At 41.1% G+C, this 17,256-nt stretch overlaps 3 protein-coding genes across 3 annotated transcripts; 2 read left to right on the forward strand and 1 right to left on the reverse strand.

Annotated features, from left to right (window-relative positions):
- Nucleotides 1–1,054: 1,054 nt before the first annotated feature.
- AK88_00554 (uncharacterized protein) lies at nucleotides 1,055–4,297 on the forward strand (the record flags this gene model as incomplete). Its single annotated transcript, XM_012478202.1, has 1 exon — nucleotides 1,055–4,297. The coding sequence occupies one exon, from the start codon at nucleotides 1,055–1,057 to the stop codon at nucleotides 4,295–4,297; it is 3,243 nt and encodes a 1,080-aa protein (XP_012333625.1).
- A 1,245-nt stretch (nucleotides 4,298–5,542) lies between these two features.
- Nucleotides 5,543–9,263, forward strand: AK88_00555 (uncharacterized protein; the record flags this gene model as incomplete). The annotated part of the gene is made up of 3 exons (XM_012478203.1): nucleotides 5,543–8,722; nucleotides 8,836–8,919; nucleotides 9,159–9,263. The coding sequence occupies 3 exons, from the start codon at nucleotides 5,543–5,545 to the stop codon at nucleotides 9,261–9,263; spliced, it is 3,369 nt and encodes a 1,122-aa protein (XP_012333626.1).
- Nucleotides 9,264–10,328: 1,065 nt separating this feature from the next.
- On the reverse strand, nucleotides 10,329–14,636 carry AK88_00556 (uncharacterized protein; the record flags this gene model as incomplete). The annotated part of the gene is made up of 1 exon (XM_012478204.1): nucleotides 10,329–14,636. One exon carries the CDS (start codon nucleotides 14,634–14,636, stop codon nucleotides 10,329–10,331), a length of 4,308 nt encoding a protein of 1,435 aa, XP_012333627.1.
- Nucleotides 14,637–17,256: the final 2,620 nt, after the last annotated feature.

Here is a 17,256-nt window from a genome sequence, read left to right on the forward strand (position 1 = left end):
CGCGGCTTGAAATGAATACAAAAATGTTTTTGTTCATATGTTGGCCATGTAAACCTTGTCCAATGCGCTTAGCAGGTTCATTCCCTTTGTCATTTTCGCGCCGGGTACTTTTACATCAGGGTGCAAAAAATATATATTGGCCGCATCCCTGGATGGCGGTCCTCCCCTAATGGTAGTGACACTGCGCGGTGCGCCTTTTACTTTGCCCTTCCAAGTCCAATTCGATTTAGCGGCTTTTTTCAAATGGTGCAAAAAAAAAAAAAAAAAAAAAAAGTCGTAAAAACATGCCCCGGACTGCAAAGACAACACCTAATGGTTACAAATGCATCACTTCATTTAACGAAACAGGGAACCAAAAAAGTCATGAAAAAAAAAAAAAAAAAAAAAAAAAATAGCACAATTGAGGAAGGAAAAACAAAGCTGACATATGTTACAGAGGCGATGAGGTTGCCTCAAGATAAAAAGCGAGGTAATGTGTCAAGCTATGAGGATCATTCTCGCGCGAAAGGAAGCTAGCGAGCGAGCCAAAATAATATTGCGATTGAGGTGCCGAATGAGCGTATGATATAAGGACTGCCATGCCATTGCACTAGTCTTTGCGCATCCGCGAAGCGTGAAGAACGCTGTATCTCCCTTCCGCACTCTCTTCCACTGGCCGCTTCCCTCTCTCATTTCACTGCTTAATGCGGCAGAATCGAAACATTTTCAAATTTGTGCATAACTGCCTTTTATCACAACTTCCTGCATACCATAGCACACTCGCTACTGCACACATGTGTATGGGTGAATATCTGCGTTACCTCTCCACCCCAGGTGCAAAAGAGCAGCCTTTGAAAAGATGCCTCTCCTCGCCAGTCTGCTCTTCTCTTGGAACGAAAGAAAAGTTCGTATGAAGGCAGACTCTTTTAAAAAAGAGGAAAGAGTCAAATCATGCGATGCTCCAGCATTGTCCCTCATGTAGAAGGCAGATGCAGATGCAAAATGAATCGTATTACACATATAACCATTCTTGCATGTTCCAAGAAAACTGAAAAAAATAAAATAAAAGTTACGCATGGGTAGAAGTAGCACCCGCAGCAGCAGCCTCTGTAGCAGGCGTAGCTTCCGTTGCAGGGGAGGGCGCGGGTATCCGGTGGAACCAAGGGCCTCCCAAAAGAAGTACCTCCAAGGTGTACATCCCAAGCACGCAGATGAGAAGCTACCAACTGTACGCAAGTTGGACGAAAAATATTTTGTGGACGATAAAAAACGAATCAAGGACCTCAGGAGCGATAAAATGGCACTACACGACAGGAGCAGGGATGATAAGAAAAGGGAAAGCAAAGAAATCTTATACTTTTCGAAACCTACAAAAGGATATGATAATAATTCACCCAAGAAAAAGTGCTCAGAGAAAGAAATAGAGGAACTCATATTTAAATATAAAAATAATGACACGTATGAATCTGCTCGAAAAAAAAAATACATGGACAGAAGGCACACGCACCAGGATACGAAGACGCATTACGACTCGCTAAGTTATAATGGCAATGTTCTGTTTCCCTCGGAAGATGACTCTAGAGGTGTGTATTTCGACAGAGGCGCGTCCGCTGCTACTATGGCCGCTACTACTGCAGCCACAAGCGAACCCACTACTGCACCCACTACCGCGGCAGATGGGGAAAAGATGGATGATTATTCTGGTCTGTCCCCTTCAAGTAGAAGGAGACACGACTTGAGAGGTTCCCCCTCCAGGGGATATTACCACCGAGTAAGTGAGCACACGGATTACTGCAAACGAGACAGCATCATCAGTGACCTGTCCTGTGCCACTGGGTTTTTGCCATGCACGTACAGGGGGGAGTACGATAGGGAGGAGGGTGCTACACGCGGGGGGAGGGTTACTACCTCCTGGCGAGACTCTCATAGGTGTACCTCTCTCAATAGCGACGACAACCACGGAGACATCTCCGCAGACTATTCCAAATGTAAGAAAAAACGGTTAAGTGGAAATGTAATGGGGGATAGTTGCAGAAGAGGCATGGATCATATGAACGGGTCAGGCAAATCAACCCATTTAGGAAATAAAAAAGGAGAGGAAATTGATTTGACAGGAGAATATTCTGATGAAGAATCGAAGGGGGAAAAAATGTGCCATAATTACTCAAAAGGTGGAAGAAGTTTGTATAAGACTTTTTTGAATTTAACGGACAAGTATGAAAAAATAAAAAACAAGGAAGGTAGCAGTGATACAGAGGGCTTCAGATTAGATGAAACAAATACCAGGTCGAGAATTAAGTCCTGTAACAGGGACGAGGGAAGGCAAGATAAGCTAATTAGAGATCCCCTACGAAATGATAAGAGTTATTCGACCCATTTTTACAAAAGCAGAGACTACAACTTTGACGAGAGCAGTGCACCATTTTACAAAGAGAGGAATAAACAAAAGTATGCAGATGTAGCCGATATAGAAAATTACGTAAAAGGATATGATGTGAGGAGAAGCAGTTTTTCGAGAAGGGATTCTAACCATAAGGGGCAAAGAGTTTTTAAGGGTGTCCCCTGCTTTGATGATATGCTGAAGCACCGTTCGGATGAGTCCTGTAACTATGAAGTTTCCCCCATAAGGAAAGGACACAACGAAGAACGCGTACAAGGTAGCAGCTGGGATCATCGTGAAGGGGGAAAAATAATCAAATCGTTAAGGGGCACTCCAATCAAAACATTTAGCCCTCACCACACTCTAGAAGATGAATCCTTTAGAAGAAGCGTCACAAAAGGGGGAAAAAACAGCCCTACAAATGTACATATAGGTGACAAGATAAATCCTTGTAGTATAGACAAAACAAAAATACCTTCACACCATTTCAATAATACACAGCTACGTACGACCACCCGTTCGCATGACTCCAATGATTGCTCCACCTTGTATGATTATGTAAACTATTCTAATAAGAGAATTAGTGGTTACTGTGACAGTGATGCCCATTTAAACAGCTCACCGGGATGTCATTATCCCTCTGGTGTTAACGACGCATGTGCAAAAAGCAGAGATAGGTTTTCATCTGTTCTGAGTAAAATTCAAACAAAAAAGAATAACAAAAATGATAACCCGAATTGCTCCTCTCATTTTAAGTCTACTGCTTTGAGGGGTTCCTGCCTGGACGGGGATTGCGAGATGTTCCCTCTTCATTCCTATGCCACGAAAAATACGCACCTTGAGAAATCGTATAAGGGGGATACTCTGCCATCCCCTCGGGGGAGACCACCAAGTAGGAGAAGTCATAGAGTGGAAGAGGACTTATCGGCCTCTAAGTTTAACATGCAGGATGTGGACTGCCAGAATATCAGTGATTCTGTTGGGCATGCGCCCGTTGGCAGTATAAAACGTTATGATGGTCGGAGTTATTTTCCCCCAAATGATTTCTGTGGGGACACTAACGATGTGTCGTACAGAGGGAAATGTTGTACGGGGGAACTCCCCCCATATGAACGGAAGCAAAGTTTGCGTAACCCCTGTCGGGAAAAAAAACACATAAAGAATTTGCTAAGTTATGTTTGTGACGAAGGTGGAGGGGGGGAAAGGGACGAGTTTTTAAAAAGCATAGGACACAAATACCTCTACACACAAGGGGAAGAATTACTAAATAGTATTCTGAATTTGAAAAAAATGAAATCATCCCGACAAGTTGCGCCCAATGCGGAAGAAGAAGGCGGATACAACAGCGATGGTTCCAAGGAGCACTATGAAAACGAACGGAATGCGCATTACCACAGTTGGAAATGCAATCCTGCCGGGAAGAGCAGTAAAGACAATATGCGTCAGACGGCTTCGTTTCAGTATTTGAAGAACCGCTCCTACACGAGGCCCATGCGTGTTGGCGACTTTGATGTGGGTGATGCCGAAGCTGCCCATTGCGGGAATGGCATGGATGACCGGGACTGTGCAGACTTGTATGACCACGGGTATAGTGGTGAGTACGGTGAAGAGTATAGCCGGGAGCACAGCGGACAGCACAACGGGAAGCATACTGACAAGGAGCAACGGAACCGAAGCCGCCAGGGCCCTCCCTACTGTCGTGACTTTTTCGTTCTCCTCTTTCTGTACCTTTTGAAAATTTTACACTATTTACTCAGATACCTGATACAGTTTGCACTGCTGCTCATGGTGTACTTTTATCACATGATGCGCACGAAATCTCTTGCAACGATATTCATTTCAGTCCTGGTTGCTATTCCTCTTTTTTTGTTTCTGCTGTCGGTGCTTATACTGTTCTACAGAAGTGTCAACACAGAGTTTTTCGACCGGGACATCTGAAGGGAGCGCAAAAGAGCTTATGGGTAAAAATTTCTCCTTGGGCACACGTCCATATAGTTGTGTGATGTGTCGCGTCTTGGCGCTTACATCGCCGCAGTTGTGCACATGATAGCGCGGGACAAGGGCAGTGACTTATTTTTTAATGCAAGGATGCGTATGCATGTGTAAGCCTCTGCGTCAACCTGGATTCGCCTGCGTTTATATTCCGTCACAGGTCGTCTCCATGACCCTTTATATTGTAACTCAAAGGAGGCTTTTTTTTTTTTTTTTTTTGTCATTTTTGCATCCTACGTAGAGATTCTCCATCGGAGGCATTTTCAGTCCATTTGTTCTGACATACGTCTATGCGCGAGTATGCGCATTTTTATATATTTTTTTTCGTGCCCATATGTAAAATTTCATGTGGTTGAATGATGCCTTATCAAGTCAAATTGCTCATCAACGCACATGGTTCATCACACTGTCATATGTGCACGCTGTGCTTGTGTGGATATATGTAGGAGGGCATTTTTTCATGCTTCCTTTTTTGCAAAAAAAAAATTATTTTAATTCGTCTTGAGACTATGCTCCACCCCAGTGACGTTCTCTTTTTTTTATGGTGCCACAAGCGCTATGCATAACTGTCCCGCGTTATTCTTTCCTTTTTTTTTGAGCTTTGTTTTTTTTTTTTTTTTTTTTGTTTCTTTTTTGTGTTTAATTTAGTCTGACAAAATTTAAGCAACACACGGTGAGGAAAATTTTTTTTCCCGTTCCCGCTGTGTTAAGAGGTCGAATCGAGCATTTGAAAATAGCGGAAAGAAGCGCTATAGCCTTTTCATAGCTTAACAGGTTGACACTCGAGGGGGCAGAAAAATATAAAGCACATTGAAGTAATTTGCAGTGTTGTGAAATAAAAATGGCGCCGAATTCCTAGTGTACCCCTTTTTTTTTTTTTTTTTTTATCAACTCGACATTTTTCCTTTTTAAAGGGGGGTGACCAAGATTTGTTCCCCTCAAAAGTGTGTAAAACATCAATTCATAGAGGAGGCACTTTTGGCCGGCACAGAGGCGACGAGGGCAGGTGGTCCTTGCGTCATTTTTTTTTTTTTTTTTTTGGTGAAGTACCTATTGCTTCTGTGTATCTCTTTTCAGCATAACGTAAATACATTCATGAAGTGATGCGTTGGTATGCCAATATAACACACAGATCAGAGTTTTGTGAGTAAGTAGTGACCCGCCTGCGCAAACTACACTCCAAAAGGAAACATGCTGAGGAGCACGGGAAAAAAAGCCACCATAGCCGCGTCAGAAAAGGCAAAGGAGAAGAACAAAATTTATAACAGACGAATAGATAAGGAAATAAAAAATTTGAAGCAGTCAAAACTTCTAGATGATAAAAATGTGTACATCACGGTTAATCAAGACAACGAGGAGGAAGAAAATAATGACCAAGTTGTCTTTGGGAATAGATTGGACAACACGAACAGGAATACATATTTGCTCCTACTAGAAACTTTTAGTGATCAATATTTTCAAAGTGAGAATTTTTTTGTGAGTAATTTTATGAATCATATAAAAATTGTAAAAGAAAAGATAAAGGGTGGGGCTTGCCTCACAAATGATCATGGGAATAACAACCCCTCCGTCCTCGGACAATTGGACAAGTACGGAGAATATAAAAATACTCTGTGTCCATTTTTTGGTATGTACGAGACACTATGTTTGGAGAGCATTTTCGAAAGCTTCCAAAACTTTTTAAGCGAAATTTGTTTTTTTATGCAAATTTTTGAAACATTTAAAAGTGGCTTCATGAGGGAGCAGTGCATCTTCGGAGGGATGACTGAAGAAGATGGGGCAGAGGAGAATATCCCATCGGAAGGGCATAAGAACAGTGAATTTTCCTTCTTCACCAACACCTTCTTCGAAATTATATACAAAGATTTCACTACCCATTTGCAAACTATTCAAAGAGAGGTAATAATTAAGTTACAAAAGGATGAAGCATACGAAGACAAATCCTTTTATGAGATTTTTTCTCAGTTTTTCCATAAGTACTATAGAATAAAAGAAAGTGTTGTTTTTTCATTTTTCATTTTTGAGGACTACCCGTTTAGCAAGCCATACGTCAATATAGAAAATCTACCATTTTGCTTTTTTAAAAAAAAAACACACAAAAAATTGAAGGGGGATAAATATAATCAGAAAAATATACTCAACATTTTACTTCACCAAAGTAATAATGTGTGGATCCCAAAAATTACCATCGGAAATTTATTCGAAGAGTGCCAAAAGCTTGTTCATGTAATATTTTTTTTTTATCAATACAAAGTTTACCTTTTTTATTATTACTTGATGAAACATAAAATATTTGCACTCTTTCTCAAAAGCAACTGCAAGGTCAACTTGGAGACCTACCCCCTTGTCTATGCCTACGTAGCAGGTGTAGATAAAAAGCTAGTTGCACAAAAAACAAAAAAAAAAAAAAATTATTCCAATTTAATGTACAGCATGGATAACTGTGAATGCATTAATCAAGATTTCCTTTTGTATAAATTTTTTTACAATTATAAAAAGATAAAAAGCAGTTTGGCTAGCCATGGTCTACATGATAAAGGAAAGACTACTGCCCTTACAGGACACCTAATGCAGATGAAAAAAAAACGATATAAGTATTATATATATTTGTTTTTCTTGTTTTTTCTTTTTTTTCTTCCCCTATTTATTAAAAATGTGTTCATATACCAGACGGAGGAAATTCAGCACTATCTTCAGAATGCGGGGAACAGCGGTTTTGTGTACTTTGAAAATGTTGCTAGTGACACCCAAGCGTTAGGAAATCACCCGCTGTTTTGGGTTTACATGGGAGGAATAAAGAGGGTGAGTTCCGCTTGGATGGGTGACGATGTAAAGGAGGAGCATCCTGCAAGTGAAGGGGATGCACACACAGTAGGTGGACAGACACACAAGGAAGAAGCAAGCATACCGGGGGAAGGGCAAGAAGGAAGGGTGACAAGCTCTGCGGCAAGTACACCACACCATGGTGAAAAAAGTAATAGAATGAACACAGATGTGAAGAGCGCGCAGAACAAGGGGAAAAGCGGCGACCCCCCAAAGGTCCTAATCACCATCCTGCTAGCCATCTCTGAGTTTTTCCTCTTCACATTGGGGGTTATCTACAATTTGCGCCTCCTAAAGAAAAGGATAGAACACAACAACTTGGTGTTAAATATTTGTTCAGCCATGCTAATCCTGTACAGCCCAATTTTTATTTCCAAGAATACCAATTACGTAACGACCCTATCCCTGGGTTTGCTATTCTGGGCCATCAATCTCATTTTGCAGAAAAAAATGTACATGTCCATTTGTGTGTATTTTATATCCATATATTTTGATTTACGTAATTTGAGTTTTTTCGTCCCCTTTCTTTTTATATATGTGTACATCAGCAGCATGTATGTCAGGAGAAAGGGCAACAAAGTGAAGACCTCACTTAAGAATTGGTGCCACGTTCTCAGGTATGTATTTGTTTATGTCCTATCATATGGTTTAATCACATATATTTTATTTTATATTTTTTCTGGTGACCAAATTGGATGGGTGGGTACCGCGAAACGGTGTGTACATTTTCTGGGTGCCCATTTGGAACGCGCGGGAGAGGCCATTGCCGGAAGAAGCTACATCACGTCGTCTACTCGAGCAACAACCGGACACAATGGAAGTATACACACGGGAAGATTTGTGAACGGAGGGAATATCCTCATCGTTGGGAATTCTTACCGTACGCAGATTTTTTTCCTGTCCTTCATACCCCACATATTGAGCGTCCTCATTAATTATCTCCTTGTCGTGAATAGCATACCTAAGCTGTACGTGTCCCTGGTAGTTTCATGCATCATGTTTTTCTTTACCTCCTGGGGGGACTCTAATTCGTGTGATTATTTCCTAACCCTGTTGCTAATTTTGCAGTTCCTTTTTATCAACGTTGTTCGGAGCTCAAGTACCTTGTTCAATGTGCTCATTTCATCCTTCATAGTTTTAACGAGTGATAGTTTTAATGTGTGTTTGTTTTGTTTATTCATTTTTTATTTTGCTGTTCATATTTATTTAATGTTTCCTTGGGTTAATTTTCTTCCCAATGTTAATTATCATTTTCGTGTTTGCTTTCATTTGTTGAGTCAAGTGTACAGGTACTGTGTGTGTAACTTGCTTCATGTGTATGAGACCAGTATAAAAAATGTTGCCCTCTCTTTTGTTGTGATTCTTTTCCCTCACTCTTCATCTGTTACCGAGCCACTGCATGAGAAGAACACTCGGTACATAATTCAGCGGAAGGACATCCAACGGAAGATTATTTTTTGTTTGTGTTCCCATTTGTCTCGCGACATTTTGCACCTGCCCCTGACGTCTTTCTCCCTGGCGCTGTTTCTGCTGCTTGGCTTTCTGCGGGTAAGGGAAGGGAAAATTTTGTCATGTCTGCTTCCCACTCTTCACTTACCGCTACGCATTCATCATTTACCGTTGCTCATTTTTGCCGCTCCCCCCCCCCCCCCCCCCTGCAGCTACACTTTCCCCAGAGGTCCCCCCGAATTGCCCTCTGCACATTGAAGTGTTTGGTCGTCACCACCTTGCTCACAATACTTGTCGTAAGAATAAAAAGGACAAAATCACCTCGTCTGCCAGAACGGGGTGTCGATTATACCCAGTAGAAATCACTTCCCCTTGGCATACCGCTAAGACAACAACGTGTGTACTCTGCACGTGCGACATGGCTCCCCCGTGAGACGTCCTTTGTAGATTCACCCGTTCCGAAATTGGCGATCACAGGGGTACTCACCAGATATATATATATATTTGTTTTTCCCGTTTTGCTTCCCTCCCTCAGTTACTCTACACAAAGCGGAAGCAGTTTAGAAAGCTGGACTTCCTGAGCATCCCTCACTCTGCTGGCAAGAGGGCGTTCCCGCTGGAGCGACCCAAGAAGTTATGAAGACAAGCTCGCACGCGCAGATGTATTCGTGTTGTGCGGGTGGGCTCAATGGCAATAATGATGAGTGACATTTTCTGTTGCGCATTTGTTTGGATTTTTTTTTTTTTTTTTTTTTTTTTTCCTACTGCGCGCAACCGCGCCACTTAGCAACTTTGCAACTGTGCGTTTGACAAAATATCTTTTTGGTGAATTTACAAAAATATGTAAAGGGGGAAAAGTTCAATGAGTGGTTAGTAAATAATATAGGTGTGTCCGCAGCACCGAGAAAGGTGGAGGGACATTAAATTAAAAAATGGTCATGTTCGTGTAAGAAAAAATGCAGTGAATCAAGGCTGTTCAGTGTATGCACAAGAGCACACACATACATACACATGCTTATGGGCATGAAAACGCACGTATGTATATAGGCATGTGCACGTGAACACACTTTTTTAATTACAATAATCACAAAAGGGCAAAAGGAGTAAATAAGTAGCGAACACCTAAGCAAAAGGGGCCACACATGCACAGAATTTGGAGATGCAAAAACGGGGCCATTCGTGCAAGCGTGTAATGGTTGCTTAGGCACAGATACAAAATTGAAGAAAAGGGATTCTTAACAAAAAAAAAAAAAAAGAAAAAAAGAAAAAAAAGAAAAAGAAAAGCAAGTTAGGGTAGGAAAAGTGACAGTAAAAAGAACACGAATGGGACGCGTAAACAGACGTAGAGAGAATGAGGAAGGTTTATCACACAGGCGTACACTTCCCACATTTGGTCCACGTCGTCCTCGTGTGCGCACAAACGGTTGGCATGATTCCGGCGCAAGCGTATACACGCCCGCATGTACAGACAATTGACACATAGCTACCACGGGGCAATAGTACCACCCCTTTGGTGGGATGAGGGTGTGGAGGTCTCCGTTTTTCCCCCGACTGGCGCACGCGCATATATACATATATGCATATGCTTTTGTCGCCTTTACCCACCGGAGGTACAACTCATGCGTGCAGGGAACTACGCAGACAAAACACGAACATATACGAAAACGCATCCAACAGACTGATTAGCTACACCCATTCATCTCCTCTACTGCTTAATGTACTTATTACCTTCGTTGTAGTAGTGCTGATCATTTTCGTTGGGGTAGTTTGCATACATGGGGTCATAGTAATAAGTGCTTCCCCCATTCATATAGGTGTTATTCATATACACATCATGTACGTATCCGTCATTCATATAATTAGGGGTGTTCATATAATTGGGGCTGTTCATGTAGTTGGGGTTGTTTACATAACTAGGGTTGTTGTTCATGCAGTTCGGGCTGTTAAGGTAGTTGGGGTCGTTCACGTAATTAGGGTTGCTCACGTAGTTCGGGTCATTCATATAGTTTGGGTCGTTCACATAGTTTGCGCAGTTCCTGTTTCGCGCGTAGTTTGGGTCGTTCATATAGTTGGGGTCATTCATGTAGTTCTGGTTTGCCATGTAATTGGGGTCACTCAGGTAATTTTGATTGGCCATGTATCCATTAGTCATGTAGCTGCCGCCCATGTAATGGTCGTTGATGGGGTGGTTTATGTAGCGATTGTCACCGAAGAAGGCGGGGTTGTCTCCCATGTAGTTGGCACCACCGGGAGGGTAGAAACCTTCTGGGTAGTAGAAGTCACCGTTGCCGTTGCAGTTACCATTGGCATTCGCATTTCCGTTTGTCACACAATTACCGTCGTAGCCGTATGCACCCCCGTATCCTGGATTGGCATTATTTGTAAAATTACCATCATAGGGTTTCTCCCCATTTGTATACCCATCGTAGCGCTTTTCATTTGGCTGAAGTTTCTTGTTCGTATCACGTGGGCCTGTGGCATTTTTCCTGCTGTCTCCGAATGGTACCTGTGTATTGCTACCCATATTAGTACTGCTATGCTCGTCAGGACTCTTTTTATAATTAAAGGCTTTTCCATTGGTGAATTCATTTCCTGCTCCTGTTGACGTGACCACTCTATGTTGAGTTGCGTTATTAACAAAATCTTCTTTCTTTTTCCTTTTTATATTTGTAAATGTTCCTTTGTGAGAGTATTGCTTCGTGAATGCATTGTTCGGTTCGTTCTTCTTGTTCACACTGTTGCTATTGTATTCATTGTTCGTTTCATAATTTTGTTGGTTTCTATTTTTCTTTTTGGGGAATGTATTTCCATAAGGTACAAAATTGTTATTCGCTTTTTTGTTCTTATCGAGTGATGGATCGGCTGTTACGTTTACCTTTCCGTCTGCGTTGGATTCATTTTTGTTTTCGTCCTTCTCATGGTTGGGTTTAGGGTTATTCTCCCTTGTATAGCACTTGCGACTGGGTTCCGCGTGGTTCTCTTCGCAGCTGTTCTTCTTAGGGTAGTTAGCTTCATCGCCATGGACAATTTCGTCGTCCTTATCACCCCTTCTATGCTCCTGAACTTTTACACCGTTATTTTGTTCCTTGCCCTTGGAGGCCCTGATTCTGCCCGAATCGTGGGTAGCCACCAGATGTGTATCCTCACGCGTCCTGCCACCATCACTTCTCGCATTTGCAACATCCCTTGTAATGATGATATTTGAGTTGACCTGGTCGTCTACCACCTCGTTCACAGCATTACTGCCATCCTGAGCTCGGCTTCTCTTGTCCATTCCCTTACCCACATAGCTCTTTCCATACTTCATATCATTTCCGTATTTCCCTGGTTTTCCATTTTTCCCATTTGGCACATATTTATCCCTCTCCTTCTTACTATCTTTGTAGTACCTATTATTATCATCCCACCTTCTTTCGTTTTTTTCATTTTCATAATAAAATGTATCGTCGGCGTTTTCCTGTTTTCCTTTTTCTCTGTAACTATCTGTGTTATCATAGTTCCTCATACTGTTCCCTTTTTTTTTCTTTTTATAGCTTCCCCTTCCTGTATCGTTTTCCTTTGCATGTTCATCATTGCTGCTTCCGTATTTGTCGTCTGCGTCCTTCTCATCAGTGGCTGCTTTTCTTGGGGGTACATATGTGGGTGACTTATCTGTAGCGTTTTCCCTACTTGCATATTTTTCTTTCTTCTTCTTGGCAGTTTCTTCCTCCCCATTATATTGTGCACCACTTTCACTTTTTGCTTCGCTCTTTGCTTCGTTCTTTGCTTCGCCCTTTGTTTCACTCTTCGTTTCACTCTTTTTCTTCAATCCAACTGTGTTGCTGCTGCTGGTATTGTTTATATATTTCCTGGAGGACCTATACTTGTATTCGTTTTTTTCCCTCTCCATTGAGGTTTTGTTTTCCCTAAGGAACCCTCTACTAGGGTTGTAGTTCTTCTCATGGGTGTGTTCATCATTGTGTGGTTTATCTGAGCCCTTCCTCTCATTGTCATTATGTGGGTGGTGGTAGTTTCTGTTGTAATTGGCAATTCCGTTGTGGCCATTACTATTGCTGTAGCTGTTGTTCGCACTGAAGGGGGTATTCGAGGAGGCATTCGCACCTAAGGCGGATCCAGGATATTTGTTTTTCGTGGAATATGTCTTCCTTGTATAGTCTGCTTTGCCACTATTTTCATGGGCGTAAGAACTGGAATTGTTGTAATTGTCCTCATACAGGTAATTCCTTTTACTATTGTATTTCTTGTTTAAACTCGATTGGGAAGCATAGCTGTCGTCCTTCAAATAAACGAATCGTGTTCCTTGGTATTTGCTCGAGGTACCTCGCTCATTCACTATTTGATTGTTATTACTGTTGCTGTAACTCATTTTGGATTTGTAGGGCGCAACGTACTTTTTTCCTTCGCTACTGTTTTGAGTTGCCTTTACGAATTCTTTTTTTTCCTTCGCGTCTGTTCTTTTTATGCTTGGATGGTTGTTACTTTGTGTTTGGCTTGGCTCCCGCTCTTCTTGCGCATTTTTGGTGATGAGAACATCTTCTCTTTTGCCTTCCCTCATGTCATCACTTCTGTGTGAACCTTTACTCCCTCCCTTGTCCGCCTTCATTTCATCCTGTTGGCATTTGCGGTGCCCTTCCTTGTAGCTCTTTGCAGCGGCTTCGTCTCGTTCACCCGCATCATTCGTTGCAGGTGCTCCATCCAGGGCACGCACGTCGGGGACTTTGGCCACTCCGTCAGCCTCATCACCAACAGGCTTATTATTCTCACTGGGACTCAATTCGCCCTTTTCATTTTTACATCTCTTGAGCAGTGTTTGTTTCTTCGTTTTCTTTTCCGCATTGTTCATCTGTCCATAAGCGTCTGCTGCCAGGGAGGATTCTTCATCTGGGGGTACACCCAAAATGGAGACGTTACGACCACCATCTCCTCCACCGTCACCTCCTCCCCCTGCGTCTTCCTCATATTTTCCTGAGTCTTCCTTTTCGGGGAACTTCCCCTCCTTGACTTTACCATTACACAAATCTAACTGCTTCTTCTCATAGAAGCCATTTGTTCTGTTGTCTTTTTTCACACTGGGAATTTTCCCTTTCACAGATTCACCATAATATTTATTACTGTAGTTAAAAACTTTGGAGTTTTTTCCCCTGCTATTATCGTAGTAGTAATTATCCTTGCTATTATTTTTATAGGATAAGGAGTAATTATTTTTTTCATGTTTATTATTCTTGGCCCCATAATACCTATTACTATACACACCATTACTGTACACACCGTTACTATACATACCGTTACTATACATACCGTTACTATACACACCATTGCTGTACATACCATTATTATACCCACCATTACTATACCCACCATTACTATACCCACCATTGCTGTACTTTTTGTTGTGAGTTCTGTCCTTGCCATAATAATCATCGTATTTATAATCATAAAAGAGATCATGCTTCCACCTTTTTTCATCTATGTACGTCATTCTATTGTTTCCTATTTTTTTTTTTTCACTGGCTTTTTTCTTACTTTTATTATCATTATTTTCAAATCTGTTATCGTGTAAGAAATATCTTGCTTCCTTGGGGACATAACATGGGTCTTCTCTCATTTTGTCCTTAACAGACACGGTTTTATTTTCTGCGCTCCCGGATTGACCCTTCCCCGATGGAGTTCTCCTCTCGCGGGACTTTAAATTATTATCATTGTCATTGGCGTGAGTGTCACCGTTCTCATTGGTCACATTTTCCTGATCGTTCCTTTTTGGACGACCCGTTCGGCTTGGATTCCCTGCCTGCTGGCCATCCTGCACAGTGCGCGAATTAGTCTTGTCCTTCCGGTGTTTATTGTCGTCGTCCTCTTCTTCCTCCTCTTCATTGTAATTTTTACTTGAGTGACTTGACACGTTTTTTTCGTTTCTGTGTTTGTTGCTACTATCACTTATGTATGATTTGTATTCATCAAACACGTTGATTTCTTCTTCGAGAATGAACTCATTTCTCATATTCTTCACGTCCATTTTTTTTTTTTTTTTTTTTTTTTTTTTTTTTTTTTTTTTTTTTTTGTGCACGTTGAGGGGGATACGCGTACTTACATATATATATGCGCTTCTATATATACACTTGCACATGTATGCGTTTGGCCTATCCCTCCTTTTTACAACTTTTTAATTTGGTAAATGTGCCACGCGCGCATACACAATATGTGTTCATATATGGATGCAACTTTTTCTGTTTTTACGCCTAAGTGTTTTTTAACAATGTGCTTGTGCAATGTGGAGTTGCACACGGTGTATACAGTCGATGCGACATACAAAAGCGTGGTGTCTTTTCGCGCGTTCCGTTTTGATGATAACTTTTGGCACTTTTTTTTTTTTTTTTTCTCGCTCCGCTCAATCCTTGGAGGTTTTAAAAAAGGCGTAAAAAAACACCAAGTCTGTGTATGCACAATGTGTTGGGAAAATTACAACGGGGGGGCAATTGCAATGACGGGGGGCGGTTTTCAAATATGTACACATGCCTGCGCAATTCTTAGCGTGCGTACCTTCGTAAGAGCCTTTTTGTCAATTTTCCTGCACTCGTACGCTCACGCATTGTAAGAGAGCGGCTGGCAGGAGCGTTCGCAGATTTACATAATTTTGTTAACTGCCTGCTGCCTACGTATGACAGCAGTGGCTTGAGGACATGTTTGGACGATTATACAATTGAAAATGTTAAATGGACAAAAGGAGCATCGGCTGTTTTGGAATTATTTCAGCGGTGCTTGCGTATGGATGAACGAACAGGACAGATCGTACACATTGTACGAAGATAAAACAGGCACGTGAAAACAGCGCGCACGTCCAACAGGTGTTAAAAAAAAAAAAAAAAACGAGAGGGCCAGGGAAGCGTACGCGCATGTAATGTAAAAAAAAAAAATAATAAGTTAAATGTATGTGCAAGATGAGTGAACGCCTACGTGGAGGCTTACGCCAAACTTACACGAACCTTGTGGACTAGTGGCCATGCTATATATATAAATATATATATGTATTTAGGCACGTAAGGAAGTGTCCGCCCGCAAGTATAATATACAAGAACATGGTACGCACGCGAAAACGCGGATAATATATAAAAATGCGAACGCGTAGAGGGGAACAAAAAGGGAAGTAAACAAGGAGCAAATAAAAAAAAAGGGAAACAAGGGGGAAATGCCCTTTTTTATTTTTAAAAATTTGTTACGAATGAGGAATGGGAAAAAAAAAGGCATCGCGCAGAAGGGGGAAAAAAAAAAAAAATGCTGCAAATGATTGGGTTTCATGGAATGAAAATCCAAAGAGAAAAAATACAAGGAAATTTACGCAAGGGAGCTGGTGTATATGTATGCATGTTCATATGAGAAATATGGTGAGTAAAAGAATAAGGAAAAAAATATATATATATATAAAGTTATGAACATGTATATATATGTATAATATGTGCTTACGAATGTATGCGTAAATCCATTGGGGAACAAACGCCTTGTTTGGCTTTGCATAAATATTTTTTACAATTAAAAATTTCTTGCGCGAAGTTTTAAAAAAAATATAGCGAAAGTCCCATTTAAATTGAAAGGGCTTGAGGGTTGGGCTTACTGTGCCGCAGGCTATAAGCATTTTTTTTTTGTAACCTCTGCGAAAATGCATTAAATTGGAGCGAGGGGGGAAAAAACTTGACGTGCTGTTAGCGACGCGTGCGCATCTTTTTGTGCATAAACATACCCAAAGCAAAATTGCATAATGACGAATAATGCGCAGTGCGTAGGTGCGTGACATGTGAAGTAAAATGGCCAAAAGGTAAATAATAACATTTTAATTATATAAAATGGAACTAACTTTTTTTCCAATTCTTCTTTAAACACATTTACAATGTATTTGTGCTCGTTTTGAAAAAAAAAAAAAAAAAGGGAAAAATGCTTTAAGCCGGAGAACGGGCTAAGAAATATCATCAATTGAACATTTACGCTAGGAAAAAAGGGAAAAGGGTATTTCTCTTGCTATCACGTATACGGAAAAAAACGTTAGGGCGCATACGTGCCTTGGGCATACGCCGTAGGGGGGAAATGAACAGCACGTGGTACATTTGTGAGCACATGTATGTTTACCCCCGCATGGACTCTAATATACGCATGCACGCTTGTGTACGACAGTGTACCTCACGTTATGCCTGTCAGCACGCATACGAACGAACGAGTTCAGGGCACGTGGGCAACCCCCCGCAGGAACTCCACACAGTCACTGCATGCAAACCGTGTGAACAAGCCAGGGTAACGTGAAAAGGGCCAAAAGGGCCAACACACATAAATAACACCAGTTCGGAAAAAAAGGAAGAGAAAAAATGATCAAATTAAAACAATATATAAAACAAAAGTGAATAATAAAACATTTGTTTTAATAATGCAATCGTGCAGCCAGTGAATTTCAAAGTCATTATGAAAAAAAAAAAAAGGAGGTTTCCGGGTGTAAGGGTTCGAAATAGGAATGATAAAAAAAGTGAAATATATATAACCGTTAGAACTGAATTTATAAAATTAAAACAAAAATTGAACATTTTCCACTTCAGTACAAATAAAAAAAAAAAAATGACAGCAAAAAATACGGTGAAAAAAAAAAAAAAAAAAAA

This window comes from Plasmodium fragile (genome assembly GCF_000956335.1).
Source record: "Plasmodium fragile strain nilgiri unplaced genomic scaffold supercont1.4, whole genome shotgun sequence".
Lineage (NCBI taxonomy): Eukaryota > Apicomplexa > Aconoidasida > Haemosporida > Plasmodiidae > Plasmodium > Plasmodium fragile.